The sequence below is a fragment of the Gobius niger genome (assembly GCF_951799975.1).
Source record: "Gobius niger genome assembly, chromosome: 24".
Classification (NCBI taxonomy): domain Eukaryota; kingdom Metazoa; phylum Chordata; class Actinopteri; order Gobiiformes; family Gobiidae; genus Gobius; species Gobius niger.
The window spans coordinates 15,206,738-15,227,082 of NC_136875.1; the positions used below are offsets into that span (position 1 = coordinate 15,206,738).

A 20,345-nucleotide genomic window follows, 5' to 3' on the forward strand; every position below is an offset into this window, starting at 1 on the left:
GTTTGTCTTAAAATAAGAAAAAATATTCTTTTTCTGAAGCTGATGATTCAAAAAGTTTTTCTTTCTTGTTACAAGAAAAATTATCATGTTTTTAGTAAATTTATCTGAACAAGAAATGGCTAGATTTGATTTCCTAAAATAAGATTTTTTTTTCTCAAGAAAATTTACTTGAAAAGTTGCGGAAAAAATAAGAACTTATTTCTTAAAGTAAGACATTTTTTACTTGTTTAGAATCCACTTTTTGCAGTGTAAAGAAGTTCCAGTTTGATAAAGAAACGTCATTTGTTACCGACTCCTGCTTTAAACTCACAGCTCTGTTCTGCTTTAATCACATTGTACTTTTCATGTCGTTCTTCTGCCTGATCCACAGCGAACTTCTGCACATTTTGTCATGTTTACAACCCTAAACATCAAGATTTTATTTAGATTTTTTTACTGAACGTTCACACACAAGTAACAGACAGCTGTGAAGTGAAAGCAAAATGATTGTCACATGAGAAGGAGAGCGTTTGTGAACAGCAGTTTTCAGATCTTTCCACAGATTTTCAATAGGATTTAGGTCAGGACTTTGACTGGGCCATTCTAACACATTAATATGTTTTTATTGTAGATTTATCTTTGTGTTTAGGGTCATTGTCCTGCTGAAGGTGAAGCTCCGCCCCAGCCTCAGTTCTCTTGTGACTCCAGAAGGTTTTCCTCCTCCCTATATTTGGCTCCATCCATCTTCACAACTATTCTTACAGTCTCCCCAGTCCCCGCTGAGGAAAAGCAGCCCCACAGCATGATGCTCCCCCCCCGTATATCTGACACTGGGGATGGAGCACTCAGGACCATGAGCAGTGTCAGGTTTGCTCCATACATAACGTTTGTCTCATCTGACCAAAGCTCCTTCTTCCACATGGAGCTGTGTCCTCCATATTGGATTTCTTATGGCCTCCTTTCGATAATGTCTTTCTTCTTCCACTCGTCCATGAAGGCCAGGTTTGTGTAGATACGACTTATAGTGTACGACTTCAGCTCCTCCAGAGTTATCTTGAGGCACTTGGTTGTATTTCTTACCAGTGTCTCCTTGTTCAGTTTGTTAGTTTAGGTGAACAGCCGTGTCTTGGTAAGTTGGCAGTGGTGCTTTACTCTTTCCATTTCCGAACAATGGATTGAACAGTTGCTGAATTTTGAAAAATAACAGAATCTTGTATCATTTTGCTTTCACTTCACAGTCGTCTGTTACTTGTGTGTGAACGTTCAGTAAAAAAATCTGAATAAAATCTTCATGTTTGGGGTTGTAAACATGACAAAATGTGCAGAAGTTCAGTGTGTGTTAGTGCTTTGGAGGCTCTGTGAAGCCTGATGAATAAACAGCATGAAAACCAACAGGAAATCGACTTCTGTTTGTTGCTTCCTTTTTCTCTGCCCGACACGGTGACAGACAGAGTGCGCTACTATGTCGTCATTTTCCTTTGTAAAAAGATATATTTGCTTCTGGAGAAAAGCTGTGAAAATAGCAACAAAACTGAGACGAAAACAATGGTGGAAATGTGAGAAAAAAGTGACGAAAAATTGAAGTGGCAAAAATGTCACAAAAAAATGACAAAAATTTGATAAAAAATTGACCAAAAAATGAAAAAAATGTGATAAATATTTGATGAAAAAATTACAAAAAAATGAAAAAAAATTTGATCAAAAATTGATGAAAAAAATTCCAAAAAAATGACCAAAATGTAACAAAAAATAACTAAAATTTGATAAAAAAAATTGACCAAAAAATGACAAAAAATGTGATAAAAAATGGATGAAAAAATGACAAAAAATTGATAAATATTTGATGAAAAAATTACAAAAAAATTACAAAAAATGTGACAAAAATGTGATACAAAATTTATGAAAAAATGTCAAAAACATGACAAAAAAAACCCCCAAAAAGTACAAAAATGTGAATGTGCTTGACGTGACGTAGCCTCTAAGCCTCAGGACCACGGGGAGGGGGAGGGGGAGGGGGGGGGGGGGGAGTGTTTCTCCACAGCAGCTCATTGTCATCAGACTCCATCCATAGCAGTAAAACAGTGCCCCCTATTGGTCAGATACAGGGGCTGGACTGGGACTGAAACACAGCCCTGGACTCTGACCAGCCTGACCCAGAATCGTGACACTTCCACAAATACATATTTTAACCTCTGACCCCCCGCCTTAACACTAACGAGTGCATTTTCCCCAGGTCGACTTTTTATTATTTTTATTTTTTTATTGGAATCATCAGCAAAAAGAGCGGGAAAGGTGGTCATAGAAACAGAAGCAAAATCATTCATATTTTTTGTTATAATTTTCTGGATTTTTGTCACTTTTTTCTGGATTTTTGTAAATAATAACGGTCCCAAAATTGAACCTTGTGGTGCACCATACTCCACGGAATTCCTTTTAGATTCATGGTTGTGTATACTTGGGCTTTACCCAAATCTAAAAGTTTCTTGACTGGAGATCGACAATGTAACGCCTCATTTGAAAGCTCAGACCTACAAAAGTGATGGAAACTTTTTGTCGCCACATTTTTGTCATATTTTTGTTGTTTTTTTTAAATTATTTTTTTCTATCATTTTTTGTTGTGTTTTTCTCATGTTTTTGTTGCCTTTTCCAGCACATTTTTGTTGACTTTTCATCCTCTTTTTCTTGCCATTTTGATGCTTTTCTTTTTAGCTTTTAGATTTGGGTAAAGCTCGGTTAAGGCGGGACCGGTGGCCCTTCTGTGCTCTTCCAGAATGGACATATGGCCAGTCCGCCCCTGTCCACAGCAGCTCATTGTCAGACTCATCCATAGCAGTAAAATAGTGCCCCCTATTGGTCAGACACACAAACTACAGTAGATGTCACTTCAGTAAACCAACCTTTGCGTCATCCTTCAACCGACAAAAATGTACACGCCTACTTTTTTTTTAACTTGAACTTCTTCATGTCTTTCCAAAACTACCAAACTAATACTAACACTAATAATAAACTGTATTTATTTATTTACAATGAAAAGACCCGCCCCCGGAGGAAGCGGAAGAAGATGGACGGATGGAGAATTAAACATTTGGTAACATTTAAAATAACAATGTAAATACTGTAAGTGATGCAGTCGCCACTCAGAGCTTGTTCACATCAGTTTGAGCTTTTTCATGAAGTGCTGGTAGAACTTTTAGGCTGAAGTGCGGACGTGATGGGATATTGTAGCTCAAGACTTTTAATCGAATACTTAAAGCGCCTTCAACACCTGAACATGACACATATCCGTAGCGATGAAAACACCTGTACCAGGCGTGATGCTTTAGCCTGATCCAAACTACTGGACAGGGGTTGTTTGAATGCGACGTTAGCGGTGTTTGCACGAGGCTGCTTTTCTTTAGTAGACGTGGTTTTCACACTCGGATGATGCCGTTTTAAGTGCGTTAACATGTTTGATGTGTTTCCTGCTGCAAACCCGATCTCCGAGGAACAACTTTGGATTTATCCACTCGTCTGTCCCCGTCATGAGTTCCCAAACAGGAGACTGTAGTGATGTGGAGGGTCTTCAAGCTCCGGCTTCTCTTTCGCTGTTGCCATGACGCCGTTTCTCTCATGCAGCTTCAATGTGCGTCACTCAATAGCGTCCGTGCGGAAACTTGCGTAGGAACTTAATAATAATAATAATAATGCATTGGTTTTATATAGCGCTTTTCTGGACACTCAAAGACACTTTACATTGCACTATTCATTCACTCCATACTCGGTGGTGGTAAGCTACTATTGTAGCCACAGCTGCCCTGGGGTAGACTGACGGAAGCGAGGCACAGTCTGCGCCATCGGCCCCTCTGACCACCACCACCACTCACTCACTCACTCACTACATTCGCTAGGCTTCCTGCTGTTACCAAACGGTCTCCCATCCAAGCACCGACCAGGCCTTTCAGCTGAGCTTCCAAGGTCTGACAGGATCGGGCAGAGCAAAGGCGCTAATAATAAATTTACATTATTTAATCAAAATAATACACCGAACCGAACAGGCCGAACTGAAGCGGTTCAATACATCCCCGTGACCCGTTACACCCCTGAACAGTGTTGATCTTTTGTTTTGCTGCTGAGTTTAGGAAACAGGGAAAACCCTGACGGTACAAATGTTGTTTTTTACTGTGTTTTTGCATCTGCAACATTATTAACCCAATGATTTCTCTCCTTTCTTGACTGATCACAGCAATGGCCGTCACCACAATAAACATTTTATTTGGTTCCAAAATATTGTCTCTGTCCCTTGTTGAACAAATGAACAAATGAAGCTCTGTCCTAAAAATACAATGAAAGGAGTAAAACACACAGTTTTCATTTCATAAAATAACCCACATAATAGTACATGTCGCCTAAACTAAGTCACATGTCAACACTAAATAATCCCAACGATACAACTGTAAAACATGAGCTAAATACCGTCGTATATCCGTCTTTACCAGCAGAGGGCGCACCATCACCGTACATTTGTCTCGGCTCCGGGTCTGCAGCGAAACATTATTGGATCCGGGAGTAAATGAAGCAGATCTTGATCCTGATTTTTTTTTTTTTCATTTATATTTCTTTCTTTTTTTTTCTTTTTTTTTGTCACATTTTTGCCAATGTTTTCTCACTTTTTTGTCACATTTCCATCATTGTTTTCGTCTCAGTTCTGTCGCTATTTTCTCACCTTTTCCCCAGAAGCTTTTGGATTGGGGTAAAGCCGAGCTGGAGAAAATGTGCTCGGTTCAGGTGGGGGTTAAGGGGTTAAACCTCTCGTGGGGTTGACAGTTCGATCTGTCCCGTTACTGAACTCGAGCTTCTGCAACACTTTGACCGTCGGGTTTTCTTTTTTACAGATTTCTTCAGCTCTGGTTTAATCAAAGAGAAAAAGAAGCCGCAGAACCTGCAGCTGCGGTTCTTCTGCTGTAATGAAGCGCTCTGGCCACTAGAGGTCACTGTTCATCAGCTCAACCAACACGGCATCTGAACCCATTTTCTCCAGGTCGACTTTACCTAAATCTAAAAGCTTCTGGACTGGACAGCAACAGAGCAACACCTCATTTGAAAGCGAAGACTTACAAAACTCATCGAAACTTCTTCCTTTATTTTGGAATCACGTTTTAGTCATTTTTGTTACATTTTCATTGCTTTTTTTCACCCATATTTTTAACCCCTTAACTCCCGCCTGAACCGAGCACATTTTCTCCAGTTTGGCTTTACCCCAATCCAAAAGCTTCTGGAAAAAAGGTGCGAAAATAGCAACAAAACTGAGACGAAAACAATGATGGAAATGTGACAAAAAAGTGAGAAAACATCGACAAAAAAGTGACGAAAAATTGATGAAAAAGTGGCAAAAATGTCACAAAAATATCACGATAAATTGACAAAAATTAACGAAAAAATTACAAAAAAAAGTCACACAAAATGATAAAAATTAAACAAAAAAATTACAAAAAAATGACAAAAATGTGACAAAAATGTGACAAAAAATTGATGAAAAAATGACAAAAATGAGCTGAACACCCAACAAAAAAATGATGGAAAAAAACTGACTGATGACGTGAGGGAAAAGATCCTCTCGGTTCAGGCGGGAGTTAAGAGGTTAAGCGTAACCTTTGACCCCCCGCCTTCACCGAGCACATTTCTCCAGTCCAGCTTTACCCAAATGCGTACAGCCTCTGGTTTAACGCCTCATTTGAAAGCTCAGACCGACAAAAGGGCTCATAACTTTCCGTTGCGTCGTCACATTCTGATTGTGTTTTCATCATTTTTTGTCTCGTTTTCGTGGCTTAATTTTTTCTTTGCTTTTTCATCATGGTTTCGTCGCTTGTTTATTGTGTTTTTGTCGCCCTTTTGTCGCTTTTTAGATTTGGGTAAAGATGAACTGGAGAAACGGTTTGGTTGAGGCGGGGGGTCAAAGGTTAAATGCTGAGTTTCGGAGTCGGAGCAAAAGCAGCTGCGGTTCTTCTGCTGTAATGAAGCGCTCTGGCCACTAGAGGTCACTGTTTATCAGCTTCACCAACACGTCACGGCATCTGAACCCATTTTCTCCAGGTCGACTTTACCTAAATCTAAACGCTTCTGGACTAAAGCAAAGAACTACAAAATCATGACTGTTTTTGTCAATTGTTTATTTGGTCATGTTTCCGACTCTTTTGTCCTGTTTTTGTCATGTTTTGTGGCTCTTTTCTGTCAGGTTTTGTTGTTTCTTTAAAGCTAAGACTTACAAAGGTGATCACAACTTTTTCATTGCTTTTTTCGTGCTTTTTTGTCATGATTTCACCACATTTTTTGTGCTTTTTTGTCGCATTTTTAAATCATTTTCGTCACGTTTTCGTCTTTTTTTCATCACGTTTTGGATGCTCTTTTTGAAGCTTTTAGATTGGGGTAAGGCGGGGCTTAAGAGGGAAACCAACACAGTCAGAAACGCACTGGCATCTTAACCCCTTCAAAACCGAGCAGCTTTACCCAAATCTAAAGCTCAAAGCCTGCAGGCCAGAGCGACGCCTCATTTTTGTCACATTTTTATTGTGATTTCGTCTTGTTTTTGTCGGTTTCTTGTAGTTTTTTTGTCGCTTTCTTTATTGCTGTTTTCCAGCACGCTAAGGTCATTTGTTTGTGGCTTTTTTGTGCTTTTATATCACTGTTTAACCTCTTAACTCCCACCTGAACATGTTTTCTCCAAATTCTCCAAATCTAAAAGCTTCCTCAAAATGGCAACAAAAAACGACAAAAATTGACAAAAAAATGACAAAAAGTGACAAAAAAGTGACAAAAAAACAACAAAAAAACAACAAAAAAACAACAAAAAACAACAAAAATGTGACAAAAAAACAACAAAAAAACAACAAAAAAACAACATAAAAACAACAAAAAAACAACAAAAAAACAACAAAAATGTGACAAAAAACAACAAAAAAACAACAAAAATGTGACAAAAAAACAACAAAAAAACAACAAAAAAACAACAAAAAAACAACAAAAAAACGACAAAAAAATGACAAAAATTGACAAAAAAACTACAAAAAAATGACAAAAAAACAACAAAAAACGACAAAAAAATGACTAAAATTGACAAAAAAAACAACAAAAAAATGACAAAAAAGTGTCAAAAAGGAGTTGAATACACCCTAAAAAAAAGATGGAAAAAAATCTGATGACGTGAGGAAAAAGATCAATTTAGTTTTCAAATGAGGCGTTACACTGACCTACAGGATTTGGGTAAAGCTGAACTGGAGAAAACGCTCTCGGTTCAGGCGGGAGTTAAGAGGTTAAACCAGGAACTGTGAAAAGATTTTGCGTCAGTATCTACATTTTAACCTCTTAACCCCCACCTAAACCTCCAGTTCGGCTTTACCCAAATCTGAACGCTTCTCAACTGGAGCTTGGGCGCAGGCGGCAGAGCGGGTCGCCTCGTGATCGGGGGGTCGTGGGTTCAAATCCCAGCTCCTGCAAATGTCCACTGTCCTTGTGTTCTTGGGCAAGACACTTCCCCCTCCTGCCTGCACTGACTGTTCCTCGCATAAAGCGCCAAAAAATGACAAAAAAAATGACAAAAAAAATGACTAAAAAATGACTAAAAAATGACTAAAAAATGACAAAAAAAGGGGGAAAAAAGACAAAAAAAGAAGAGAAAAAAAATGAAAAAAAAAATGAAAAAAAGACAAAAAATGAAATAAATAAGAAAACAAATGAAAAAAAAAATGAAAAAAAAAATGACCAAAAAAACTATTTTTTTTACAAAAAATAACAAAAAAATTTAAAAAACAATGACGAAAAAATGACAAAAAATGACAAAAAAAATAAATAAATAAAATGAACAAAAAAGACAAAAAATGAAAAAAATGAAAAAAGACAAAAGACAAAAAAATGAAAAAAATAAGAAAACAAATGAAAAAAAAATGCAAAAATATGACAACAACGATGACAACCTTTATAAGATGAGTCTGTTTACTCATCGTCTTTTTCGTTGCTGTTTGTGCCGGAGCAGCGCCTCATTTGAAAGCTAAGACCCTTTAAACTCTTAACTCCCGCCTGAACGGAGCAGTTTAGCTTTACTCAAATCTAAAAGCTGAAAAAAACGTGACAAAACGAGGCAAAAACGTGACAAAAACACTGGAAAAAAGTGATGAAAACGCAACAAAACACAACATAAACAAAACAAAAAGGAGTCGAGGGGTTTTAGATTTGGGTAAAGCCCCCCCCCCTCACCTGCGCCTCTTTCCCTCCCCGGGGCCGGCTCACCACTCCCCCTACAGGTCACAGCAGGTCCTCTTTACACTCACACTTACTCCTTTCTGTTTACCCGGCAGCAGCCCCCCCCTCTCCCCCCCCCCCTCTCCCCCCCCTCTCCCTCCGCCTCAGAGCCTCCAAACGCTGGTTATTTTTAGCGCAGTTCGGTGGGGGGGCCATGGCCGGGGCCCCTCCCCTTTCTCTGCTGCGTTTCCCCGAGAGGCCGCGGACCCGGAGCCCCGCGCGCTCACGGCCGCGTTCACCGCCGGAGCTTTGGGGGATTTAAAGCAACAATAACACAAAAAACCCTTTAAGTTCCATCACCGAGGCCCCCCCGCCTGAGGTCCGGCTTTACCCAAATCTGAAAGCTTCTGGACTGGAGAGCAAAAATCCAGCAAAAAAAAAAAGATAAAAATCCAACAAAAAATCAACAAAAAATCAACAAAAAAATGACAAAAAATCAGCAAAAAATTAACAAAAAATCAACAAAAAATCAGCAAAAAATCAACAAAAAATCAACAAAAAATCAACAAAAAATCAGCAAAAAATTAACAAAAAATCAACAAAAAATCAACAAAAAATCAACAAAAAATCAGCAAAAAATCAACAAAAAATCAACAAAAAATCAACAAAAAATCAACAAAAAATCAACAAAAATTCAACAAAAACTCAACAAAAATGTCACAAAAATGAAAAGAAAAAAAAACATACAAAAGGCGACACAACACAGCAACAACGCGAGGAAAAAGATCAGTTTTGTGGGTCTTAGCTTTCAAATGAGGTGTTACACAGGCCTATATAAGGACAGAATGCATTTGGTTCAGGCGGGTGGTCAGAGGTTATTTGTGTTTTTGTCGCTCTTGTTGCTGTTTTTTCAGCGTTTTTTTCAGAGGCTTTTTGATTTGGGTAAAGCTGAACTGGAGCTTTTACGTTTGAAGACTTACCGAACTGATCTGAGCTTTTTTATTTGCTTTGTCGTCACATTTTTGTTACGTTTTTGACACTTTTTTTTCATCTCTATTTTGACGCTTTTTTCTTCAAGAAGCTTTAAGATTTGGGTAAAGCCAAATCGGTTCAGGTGGGGCTTAACCCCTTAACTCCCGCCTGAACCGAGCACATTTCCTCCAGTTTGGCTTTACCCCAATCCAAAAGCTTCTGGAAAAAAGGTGAGAAAATAGCGACAAAACTGAGACGAAAACAAGGATGGAAATGTGACAAAAAGTGACAAAAATTAACAAAAAAATGACAAAAAAGTGACAAAAAAAATTGACAAAAAATGCCAAAAATGTGATTAAAAAAAATTACGAAAAAATTAGAAAAAATTGACAAAAAATAAAAAAAATGACAAAAAAAAAATGAGAAAAAATTACGAAAAAATTACGAAAAATGACAAAAAAAACAAAACAAAAATGTGATTAAAAAAAAATTGCCAAAAAATGAAAAAAAATGAACAAAATTGACCAAAAAAAAAAAAAAATTGATAAAAAATTGACCAAAAATTACAAAAAAATGCCAAAAAAAGACAAATATTTGATTAAAAAAATTACAAAAAAGTTACTAAAATGAGTCGAATACCCAACAAAAAAATTATGAAAAAAAAATCTGACATAAGGATAAAGATCCTCTCGGTTCAGGCGGGAGTTAAGAGGTTCAGGGGTTTGTTGTTCATCATCAGGGACAAAACTTGGCTTTGGGCAAAACGCAGCAGAAAAAAGAAAAAAACAATAAAAAAGCTCATCCAATAGAGGCGCAGACGGTGATGTCACAAACCGCTGCGGTCCTGAGCGCGCGGCGGCTCCGCTCCGCAGCCTCCCCTCCCCTCCCCTCTCTCTCTCTCTCTCTCTCTACCTGCCTCCTCCTCCCCCCTCTCCCCCCGCTCTCCCCCGCTCCTCGCGCTCTCCTCGCCGCCTCGTGAACGATGTGGAAGACCGTCGCGTGGAGATGAGGCTCCGACATGCGTCCTTCCTCACGCTGCTGCTCTTCGGCCTGTGCGCGCTGGTGTCGCTCTCCTGGTACACGGCGTTCAGCGGATCCAGAGGTAAACGTCCCCCCCCCCCCCACCCCGTCCCCCCCCCTGTCCCCCTGCAGCCCCTCCGCGCGCCGTGGCCGAGCAGCATCGCCCTCCGCCCGGCTCAGCCCCGCGGTCCGCAGCGCTGGGGCTCTGCGGCCGCGGCTCCGTCATGGCGCGTCGGCGTGTCCGGGCTTTTACGCGCAGGGGCTGGTGTTGTGTTGTGTGTTATTGTGTTGTGTTGTGTTGTTGTGTTGTGTGTTGTGGACCGTGCGGGGCATTAGCGCAGATTTCTGGTGTGTGTGTGTGTGTGTGTGTGTGTGTGTGTGTGTGTGTGTGTGTGAGTGTGAGCGCGCGCACGGTTTGTTTTGAAGCGGCTCCGTCTTCTGGAACCGCGCGCCGTAAATCAGCGCCAGAGCCGTGACTTCATCGGGTTTTTGACGGGACGGACTCGCGTCTGGAACGAACGGACCGAGCCGGAGGAACAGATGGACCGGACAACGGGGCGGGTACGAGCGCGAGACCACGTTAAAGGCCCGGTACCTGGTGTTGGGTTAACACTTTGTTTACGGGTGGAACCGGAGGGATGATTCTGGAGTGAGAAGCCTTTTCGTTCCAGGATCTGATCTTCTTCTTCTTCTTCTTCTTCTTCTTCTTCTTCTTCTTCTTCTGCTGCTGGTTTTGGTGCTGGTCCTGGTGTTGGTTTTGGTGCTGGTTTTGGTGTCATCATCTCTGTGGAAGTTGTGAAACATGGAGTGTCTCACCCCGTGGAGAATGTGATGTTGAAATGTAAACACTCGCTTTCCCCGATGTCAAATCCGATAAAGCTCCTTTTACAGGAGTCAAACTCGAGGCACCGATCCAGCTTTTTTACTCCCGATAAAACCCCACGGTTAAACCTCTTAACTCCCGCCTGAACCGAGCACATTTTCTCCAGTTTGGCTTTACCCCAATCCAAAAGCTTCTGGGAAAAAGCTGTGAGAATAGCGACAGAAGTGAGACGAAAACAATGATGGAAAAGTGACAAAAAAGTGAGAAAACATTGACAAAAAAGTGACGGAAAATTGATGAAAAAGTGGCAAAAATGTCAGGAAAATGTCACAAGAAATTGACAAAAAATGGTCGAAAAAATGACAAAAATGTGACAAAAAAATTACAAAAATGTGATAAAAAATGTGACAAAAAATGACAAAAATGTGACAAAAAAAGGACAAGAATGTGATAAAAAATTGACAAAAAATGGATGAAAAAGTGGCAAAAATGTCAGAAAAATTTCACAAGAAATTGACAAAAAATGGACGAAAAATGTGACAAAAATGTGATAAAAAAAAATTGACGAAAAAATTACTAAAAAATTACAAAAATGTGACAACAGATGGGGGGGTGGTTTAGATCTGCCGATATCCGATATTAACCGATATCAAAAGACTTTCTCTGAGTGACACGTGAATGTTCCTCTTTCCTCCAGGACGTTGCAGATCATTGACGTCTATAGAGTTCAGGAAATTCTACAGTTGCCATGGAGATCCGCCATCTTTGCAGCTGTTAGCATACATTTCCATTGACAACATTAGCTAAAAACAGTTTAAAAAGTGAAGGAAATAGAGTTGAGTTCCTGCTGGTAAAAACATCGAACTCTCTGTGGCGTCCGAGTGTTTTAATGTGAACAAAACTCCAGGATTTTAACTTTAAAATCTCTAGTTTATTATTGCTGCGAATCCCATAATGCTTTGCCACAGGACGTCATGTTCCAGAACTCTGGGAGAGGCCAAACAGGTACACATCAACTCGTCTAAGCTCAGGCAAGAACAGATCCCAGTCTGGAAAAGATGTAAAAAACGGTGGCCTGTTCCTTTAAGAAGGATCACTGTATCCCTGGGACAGGCTGGTTATATTAATACATATATATTAACCCCTTAACTCCCGCCTGAACCGAGCACATTTTCTCCAGTTTAGCTTTACGAGACGAAAACAATGATGGAAATGTGACAAAAAAGTGAGAAAACATTGATGGAAAAAGTGGAAAAAAATGTCACAAAAAATTGACAAAAAATGGACCAAAAATTGACAAAAAATTGATTAAAAAAATAAAAAAAGGTGACAAAAAAATAACAAAAAAATAACAAAAAAATGACAAAAATGTGATAAAAATTTGACGAAAAAATGTAATAAATGTGACAAATAATGACAAAAATGTGACAAAAATGTGACAAAAATGTGACAAAAATGCGATAAAAATTTAACGGAAAAATGTAAAAAATGTCACAAAAAATTGACAAAAAATTGATTAAAAAAATTAAAAAATGTGACAAAAAAATAACAAAAAATGTGACAAAAATGTGATAAGAATTTGACGAAAAAATGTAATAAATGTGACAAAAAATGACAAATAATGACCAAAATTTGATTTAAAAAATGTGACAAAAATGTGATAAAAATTTGACGAAAAAATAATTAAAAAAATGTGAAAAAAACATTTTTTCGTAAATTTTTGTATCAATTTTTTGTCATTTTTTATCACATTTTTACAATTTTTTCATCCATTTTTCGTCACTTTTTTGTCACATTTCCATCATTGTTTTCGTCTCAGTTCTGTCGCTATTTTCACAGCTTTTTTCCAGGAGCTTTTGGATTGGGGTAAAGCCAAACTGGAGAAAATGTGCTCGGTTCAGGCGGGAGGTAAGGGGTTGAATTACTCTATGGACACAGACATTTATATGGTTAGTCTGGTGTTATAAGTGATTTGCCTCAGGTGCTCTGTGGGTCACACTGTTTTTAATCCAGGCTAGCTGATACCATAGACATGCACTAGCCTAGCAACACTCAAAAACACTCTGGATAACTGGGAAATGAGGCCCTATGTCGAAAATCCTGAAACATCCCTTTAAAATCTTCTAAAGGACTTGCCTCCACCTGCATAAACTCTGCTCAGGAGGAACTTCTTCTCCTTCCTGCTGGAGGCGCCGGGTGAGACGAGGACGTTCAGAGTCAGAACAAAGTCCGGAGACTCTCGAGGTTAATCATGAACCAGGACACGAGTTTTCCCGGATTTCACTCAGAGATTTGTTTGTTTGAGCTGTTTTTTTGTCCTGGTTTAGCTTCAGTTTGACCTCGTTCTGTCGGGTTAAAGGTGTAAAAGTTCACCTGACGTCCCCCTGGAGCTCGCTGTGGCACGGGTTGTTTTTGTGGCCTCCTCTGAACCTCTGCAGTGCCTCCTGGGTTCCTTCCTCCTGAGCAGCTCCCTCCGCTCCACCACGGTCTTTCCATCTCCTGAAGAGCTCATCTGTTTAGCTCTCCAGTGAACTTAGAGGCATGTCTTAGCTGTGAATCTTGACCGGATACCTCCTCGTTTGTCCCCTCCTTGGGTCGGACTGTCTTTAATGCAGGGTACTAGTTACCATAGACATGCACTAGCCTAGCATTAGCCTTGCACTAGCCTAGCACTAGCCTAGCACCTGGTTTACTCCTGGTCTAGCCCTGGTTTAGCCCTGGGTTAGCCCTAGTTTAGTCCTGGGTTAGCCCTAGTTTAGCCCTAGTTTATCCCTGGGTTAGCCCTGGGTTAGCCCTGGTTTAGCCCTGGGTTAGCCCTAGTTTAGCCCTAGTTTAGCCCTAGTTTAGCCCTAGTTTAGCCCTGGTTTAGCCCTAGTTTAGCCCTGGTTTAGCCCTAGTTTAGCCCTAGTTTAGCCCTAGTTAAGCCCTGGGTTAGCCCTAGTTTAGTCCTAGTTTAGCCCTGGGTTAGCCCTAGTTTAGTCCTAGTTTAGCCCTGGGTTAGCCCTAGTTTAGTCCTAGTTTAGCCCTAGTTTAGCCCTAGTTTAGCCCTGGGTTAGCCCTAGTTTAGCCCTAGTTTAGCCCTAGTTTAGCCCTAGTTTAGTCCTAGTTTAGCCCTAGTTAAGCCCTAGTTTAGCCCTAGTTTAGCCCTAGTTTAGCCCTAGTTTAGCCCTAGTTTAGTCCTGGGTTAGCCCTAGTTTAGCCCTAGTTAAGCCCTAGTTTAGCCCTAGTTTAGCCCTGGGTTAGCCCTAGTTTAGTCCTAGTTTAGCCCTAGTTAAGCCCTAGTTTAGCCCTAGTTTAGCCCTAGTTTAGTCCTGCTTTAGTCCCGGTTTAGTCCTGCTTTAGTCCTGCTTTAGTCCTGCTTTAGTCCTGCTTTAGTCCTGGTTCAGTCCTGCTTTAGTCCTTGTTTAGTCTTGGTCTAGTCCTGCTTTAGTCCTGCTTTAGTCCTGCTTTAGTCCTGCTTTAGTCCTGGTCTAGTCCTGCTTTAGACCTGCTTTAGACCTGCTTTAGACCTGCTTTAGTCCTGGTCTAGTCCTGCTTTAGTCCTGGTTCAGTCCTGCTTTAGTCCTTGTTTAGTCTTGGTCTAGTCCTGCTTTAGTCCTGCTTTAGTCCTGGTCTAGTCCTGCTTTAGACCTGCTTTAGACCTGCTTTAGACCTGCTTTAGTCCTGCTTTAGTCCTGCTTTAGTCCTGCTTTAGTCCTGGTCTAGTCCTGCTTTAGACCTGCTTTAGACCTGCTTTAGACCTGCTTTAGTCCTGCTTTAGTCCTGCTTTAGTCCAGCTTTAGTCCTGGTCTAGTCCTGCTTTAGTCCTGGTTCAGTCCTGCTTTAGTCCTGCTTTAGTCCTGCTTTAGTCCTGCTTTAGTCCTGGTCTAGTCCTGCTTTAGACCTGCTTTAGACCTGCTTTAGACCTGCTTTAGTCCTGCTTTAGTCCTGCTTTAGTCCAGCTTTAGTCCTGGTCTAGTCCTGCTTTAGTCCTGGTTCAGTCCTGCTTTAGTCCTTGTTTAGTCTTGGTCTAGTCCTGCTTTAGTCCTGCTTTAGTCCTGGTCTAGTCCTGCTTTAGTCCTGCTTTAGTCCTGGTTCAGTCCTGCTTTAGTCCTGGTCTAGTCCTGCTTTAGTCCAGCTTTAGTCCTGGTCTAGTCCTGCTTTAGTCCTGGTCTAGTCCTGCTTTAGTCCAGCTTTAGTCCTGGTCTAGTCCTGCTTTAGTCCTGCTTTAGTCCTGGTTCAGTCCTGCTTTAGTCCTGCTTTAGTCCTGGTTCAGTCCTGCTTTAGTCCTGCTTTAGTCCTGCTTTAGTCCTGGTTTAGTCCTGCTTTAGTCCTGCTTTAGTCCTGCTTTAGTCCTGCTTTAGTCCTGGTTTAGTCCTGCTTTAGTCCTGCTTTAGTCCTGGTCTAGTCCTGCTTTAGTCCAGCTTTAGTCCTGGTCTAGTCCTGCTTTAGTCCTGCTTTAGTCCTGGTTCAGTCCTGCTTTAGTCCTGCTTTAGTCCTGGTTCAGTCCTGCTTTAGTCCTGCTTTAGTCCTGGTTCAGTCCTGCTTTAGTCCTGCTTTAGTCCTGGTTCAGTCCTGCTTTAGTCCTGCTTTAGTCCTTGTTTAGTCCTTCTTTAGTCCTGGTTCAGTCCTTGTTTAGTCCTTGTTTAGTCCTTGTTTAGACCTGCTTTAGTCCTTGTTTAGTCCTTGTTTAGTCCTGCTTTAGTCCTGGTTTAGTCCTGCTTTAGTCCTGGTTTAGTCCTGCTTTAGTCCTGCTTTAGTCCTGCTTTAGTCCTGGTTTAGTCCTGCTTTAGTCCTGCTTTAGTCCTGGTTTAGTCCTGCTTTAGTCCTGCTTTAGTCCTGCTTTAGTCCTGCTTTAGTCCTGCTTTAGTCCTGCTTTAGTCCTGGTTTAGTCCAGGTTTAGTCCAGGTTCAGTCCTGGTTTAGTCCTGTCTGGGCAGGTCTGCAGGAAGGAGCTAACCCTGAGAACCTCCTGTGAGTAAAGAGCGAGTCTGGACCTGCTCCGGTCTCAGTCCAGAGCCGGTTCTCAGGGCGAGTCTGGGCTTAGTCCCGGGTTTGTCCCGGTTTAACCTGAACCACGGTTTTGTTACAGATTTACTCACTGTGCAGACGGTTAAACAAGAACCGATACTGAACCGATACTGAATCGATACTGATCCGATACCTGATTTGGCCCTTTAGCTTAACCTCTGACCCTCCGCCTTTTTTCCAGTTCGGTTTTACCCAAATCAAAAGCTTCTGGACTGGAGTTGTGTGGCCTATAGGCTATTTGAAAGCTCAGAACGACAAGAGTGATGGCGTTTTCGTCTCTTTTTTGTCTTGTTTTTGTGTGAAGTAACAAACGTTCGTCTTAAACATAGTGAGCTTGTTTTGGCTGAAAAGCTGCAGACGTGAAGCACTCGTGGCTTTGATATCGTAGTATTCCTGTGTAGTTTTCCTGTGTAGTACTTCTGTGTAGTTTTCCTGTGTAGTATTCCTGTGTAGTACTCCTGTGTAGTACTTCTGTGTAGTATTCCTGTGTAGTATTCCTGTGTAGTACTTCTGTGTAGTATTCCTGTGCAGGGGCGGACCGGGACTGAAAAACAGCCCTGGACTCTGACCAGTCCGGCCCAAATTAGTGTAATTGTGAGACTTCCACAAATACATATTTTAACCTCTTACCCCCCGCCTAAACCATTCTGTCCTCTTTTGGCTGTGGAACACCTCATTTGAAAGCTAAGACCCACAAAACTGACCGTTTTCCCCGCGCTGTTGCTGTGTTGTGTCACCTTTTGTATGTTTTATTTTTTCATTTTTTTCGGGTTTTTTTTTTTTTCATTTTTGTCACTTTTTCTTGAATTGTTGTAATTTTTTTGTAGAATTTTTGTAGAATTTTTGTTGAATTTTTGTTGAATTTTTGTTGAATTTTTGTCACATTTTTGTCACATTTTTGTCACATTTTTGTCACATTTTTGTAATTTTTTTGATGAATTTTTGTCACATTTTTGTCACATTTTTGTTGAATTTTTGTCACATTTTTGTCACATTTTTGTTGAGTTTTTGTCACATTTTTGTCACATTTTTGTCACATTTTTGTCACATTTTTGTCACATTTTTGTCACATTTTTGTTGAATTTTTAATATTTTTTTCTATCATTTTTTGTCCGTGTTTTTCTCATGTTTTTGTCGACTTTTCATCCTCTTTTTCTCGCTATTTTGATGCTTTTCTTTGAAGCTTTTCGGGTAAAGCTCGGTTGAGGCTGGACCGGTGGCCCTTCTGTGCTCTTCCAGAATGCACATATGGCCAGTCCCCCCCCTGTTCCTGCATAGTATTCCTGTGTAGTACTCCTCTGTAGTACTCCTGTGTAGTTCTCCTGTGTAGTACTCCTGTGTAGTACTCCTGTGTAGTACTCCTGTGTAGTACTCCTGTGTAGTATTCCTCTGTAGTACTCCTGCCTAGTACTCCTGTGTAGTACTCCTGTGTAGTACTCCTGTGTAGTACTCCTGTGTAGTACTCCTGTGTAGTACTCCTGCGTAGTACTCCTCTGTAGTACTCCTGCCTAGTATTCCTGTGGCCGGAGCAGAAAAGGCCCGAGTGGTGGACAAAGCTCCGGCGTCTTGAGCCTGATCGAGTTTCCTTCAGAGAAACCGGAGTCGACGCCGTTAAAGATTCAGCAGCGGCGACAGGGAAGACACAGGCGCTTTATACACATATACTTTTTAATTATTTCATTTACTCTTTTACTTTTCCTTGAGTAAAGTGGGCGACACTTTTAAGAGAAGTTATTTGTTTTATTCTCATGTCTCTCCATCACAGACAGAACATCTCAGGTCCTAAAGCTCCTCAGTGCTTGTGTTTTATTCATGTATGTATTTGTATTTCACAATAGTACTGAGATGTTACTCATTACTGCAGATAAATGCTCTCTTTTCTCCTTTACTTCAGCTCCGTGTGGATTTTCTCCTGTGTTTATAGAAACTTATCCAGTAGATTCAGGATTTTCTCTCAATATAAACATGCTGTGTGTCTTTATTCTGGATTTTCTGAGGACTTTTTAGTCGCTGGGTTAGTTTTACAGATGAATAAACCCCTGGGCATGAAACGGCGGAAGAATCACCAGAACTGTTAGCGGCTAGTTAGCAACATTAGCATCATTAGCCTGTCTGTTGTAAACGCTGCAGACATTTAGCTCTGTTTTAGTTCAAACAAAGCGCTCATTGTTTTGCTCATCATAAAATCGAGTCATTTCTTGTTCAGATAAATTTGCTAAAAACATGATAATTTTTCTTGTTACAAAAAAGAAAAACTTTTTGAATCTTCTTCAGTTTTAGACAAAGAATATTTTTCTCATTTTAAGAAAAACTCAGATCAACAGCTCTTAATGTAAGAACTGCTTCTCACAGAGAGATAAAACATTCCATTCTTTAAAGTGGGGGCTCGGTGGCACAGCGGTTAGAGCCTCAGCTTCACAGCCCGAAGGTCCCGGGTTCGATTCCCACCAGGACGGGGCCTTTCTGTGTGGAGCATGTTCTCCCCGTGTCTGCCACTAAAAACATGTACAATAGGTGAATCCTCCAGCAGGTGATTCTGACCATCAGCCTGGCTCCACATCATGGAGGCGGGTCTCCGGGCGCAGCAATACTTTCCTTAAATATTAGTATTTATTAACAACATTTTGCTCAAATCAAGCAACATTTAAGTAAAATATCCACAATTTTTCACTAAATAAGAATGTTTTCCTTAAATTACTCCATTTTCTGAGGACATTTTGCTTAATTCTAGTTTTTTATTTGCTTAAATTTAGTGTTTCTTTCTTGTTTTATGATGAGAAAAATATTCTAGAAATAAGAATTCTTAGCAAGAAAAAAACACTGACCCCATTGGCAGAATTTTCCTTAAAACAAAACAAAACGTCTTGTTTTAAGATGTTTTCCTTGTTTTTAGTCGGGCACTTTTTGCAGAGCTCTGGTTAATCCACTCAGACTCTGAGGGAGAGTCGTCTGTAATAACGTCAGCTCTGTGTTACAGTAATAACAGAAAGATGGATGGTTTCCAGGTTGAGATTTAAATGATGTGTGTTCAGAGGAGTTGAGGTTCTCTTCAGTCGAGAAGCTTTGAGATTTGGGTAAAGCTGAATGTGAGTGTTTGGGGAGCAGGTCCGTGTTTGAGGAGCAGGTCCGTGTTTGAGGAGCAGGTCCGTGTTTGGTGATGCAGGTCTGTGTTTGAGGAGCAGGTCTGTGTTTGAGGAGCAGGTCTGTGTTTGAGGAGCAGGTCTGTGTTTGGGGAGCAGGTCCGTGTTTGGGGAGCAGGTCTGTGTTTGAGGAGCAGGTCTGTGTTTGAGGAGCAGGTCCGTGTTTGAGGAGCAGGTCCGTGTTTGGTGATGCAGGTCCGTGTTTGAGGAGCAGGTCTGTGTTTGGGGAGCAGGTCCGTGTTTGGGCAGCAGGTCCGTGTTTGGGGAGCAGGTCCGTGTTTGAGGAGCAGGTCTGTGTTTGGGGAGCAGGTCTGTGTTTGAGGAGCAGGTCCGTGTTTGAGGAGCAGGTCCGTGTTTGAGGAGCAGGTCTGTGTTTGGTGATGCAGGTCCGTGTTTGAGGAGCAGGTCCGTGTTTGAGGAGCAGGTCCGTGTTTGAGGAGCAGGTCCGTGTTTGAGGAGCAGGTCCGTGTTTGGGGAGCAGGTCCGTGTTTTTGGAGCAGGTCCGTGTTTGAGGAGCAGGTCCGTGTTTGAGGAGCAGGTCCGTGTTTGGTGATGCAGGTCCGTGTTTGAGGAGCAGGTCTGTGTTTGAGGAGCAGGTCCGTGTTTGAGGAGCAGGTCCGTGTTTGAGGAGCAGGTCCGTGTTTGGGGAGCAGGTCTGTGTTTGAGGAGCAGGTCCGTGTTTGGGGAGCAGGTCTGTGTTTGAGGAGCAGGTCCGTGTCGGGGCAGCAGGTCTGTGTTTGAGGAGCAGGTCTGTGTTTGAGGAGCAGGTCTGTGTTTGAGGAGCAGGTCCGTGTTTGGTGATGCAGGTCTGTGTTTGAGGAGCAGGTCCGTGTTTGAGGAGCAGGTCTGTGTTTGAGGAGCAGGTCCGTGTTTGAGGAGCAGGTCCGTGTTTGAGGAGCAGGTCCGTGTTTGGGGAGCAGGTCTGTGTTTGGTGATGCAGGTCCGTGTTTGAGGAGCAGGTCCGTGTTTGAGGAGCAGGTCCGTGTTTGGGCAGCAGGTCCGTGTTTGAGGAGCAGGTCTGTGTTTGGTGATGCAGGTCCGTGTTTGAGGAGCAGGTCCGTGTTTGAGGAGCAGGTCCGTGTTTGAGGAGCAGGTCCGTGTCGGGGCAGATGGTCTCAGTGTGAGGCCGAGCTGCTCCTGGTCCAGGTCCATCTCTGAATGATCCTGCTTTAAAGGGAACGTTTACAGATC

At 41.4% G+C, this 20,345-nt stretch overlaps 1 protein-coding gene across 1 annotated transcript in view; it reads left to right on the forward strand.

The window, feature by feature from the left end:
• Positions 1-10,067: 10,067 nt before the first annotated feature.
• mgat4b (alpha-1,3-mannosyl-glycoprotein 4-beta-N-acetylglucosaminyltransferase B) overlaps positions 10,068-20,345 on the forward strand; it is a 49,955-nt gene continuing 39,677 nt past the window's right edge. Inside the window, exon 1 of the mRNA XM_079582317.1 lies at positions 10,068-10,264. Coding sequence (XP_079438443.1) covers positions 10,168-10,264 — 97 coding nt within the window. The 5' untranslated portion in view covers positions 10,068-10,167. The remainder of the gene's footprint in view (positions 10,265-20,345) is intronic.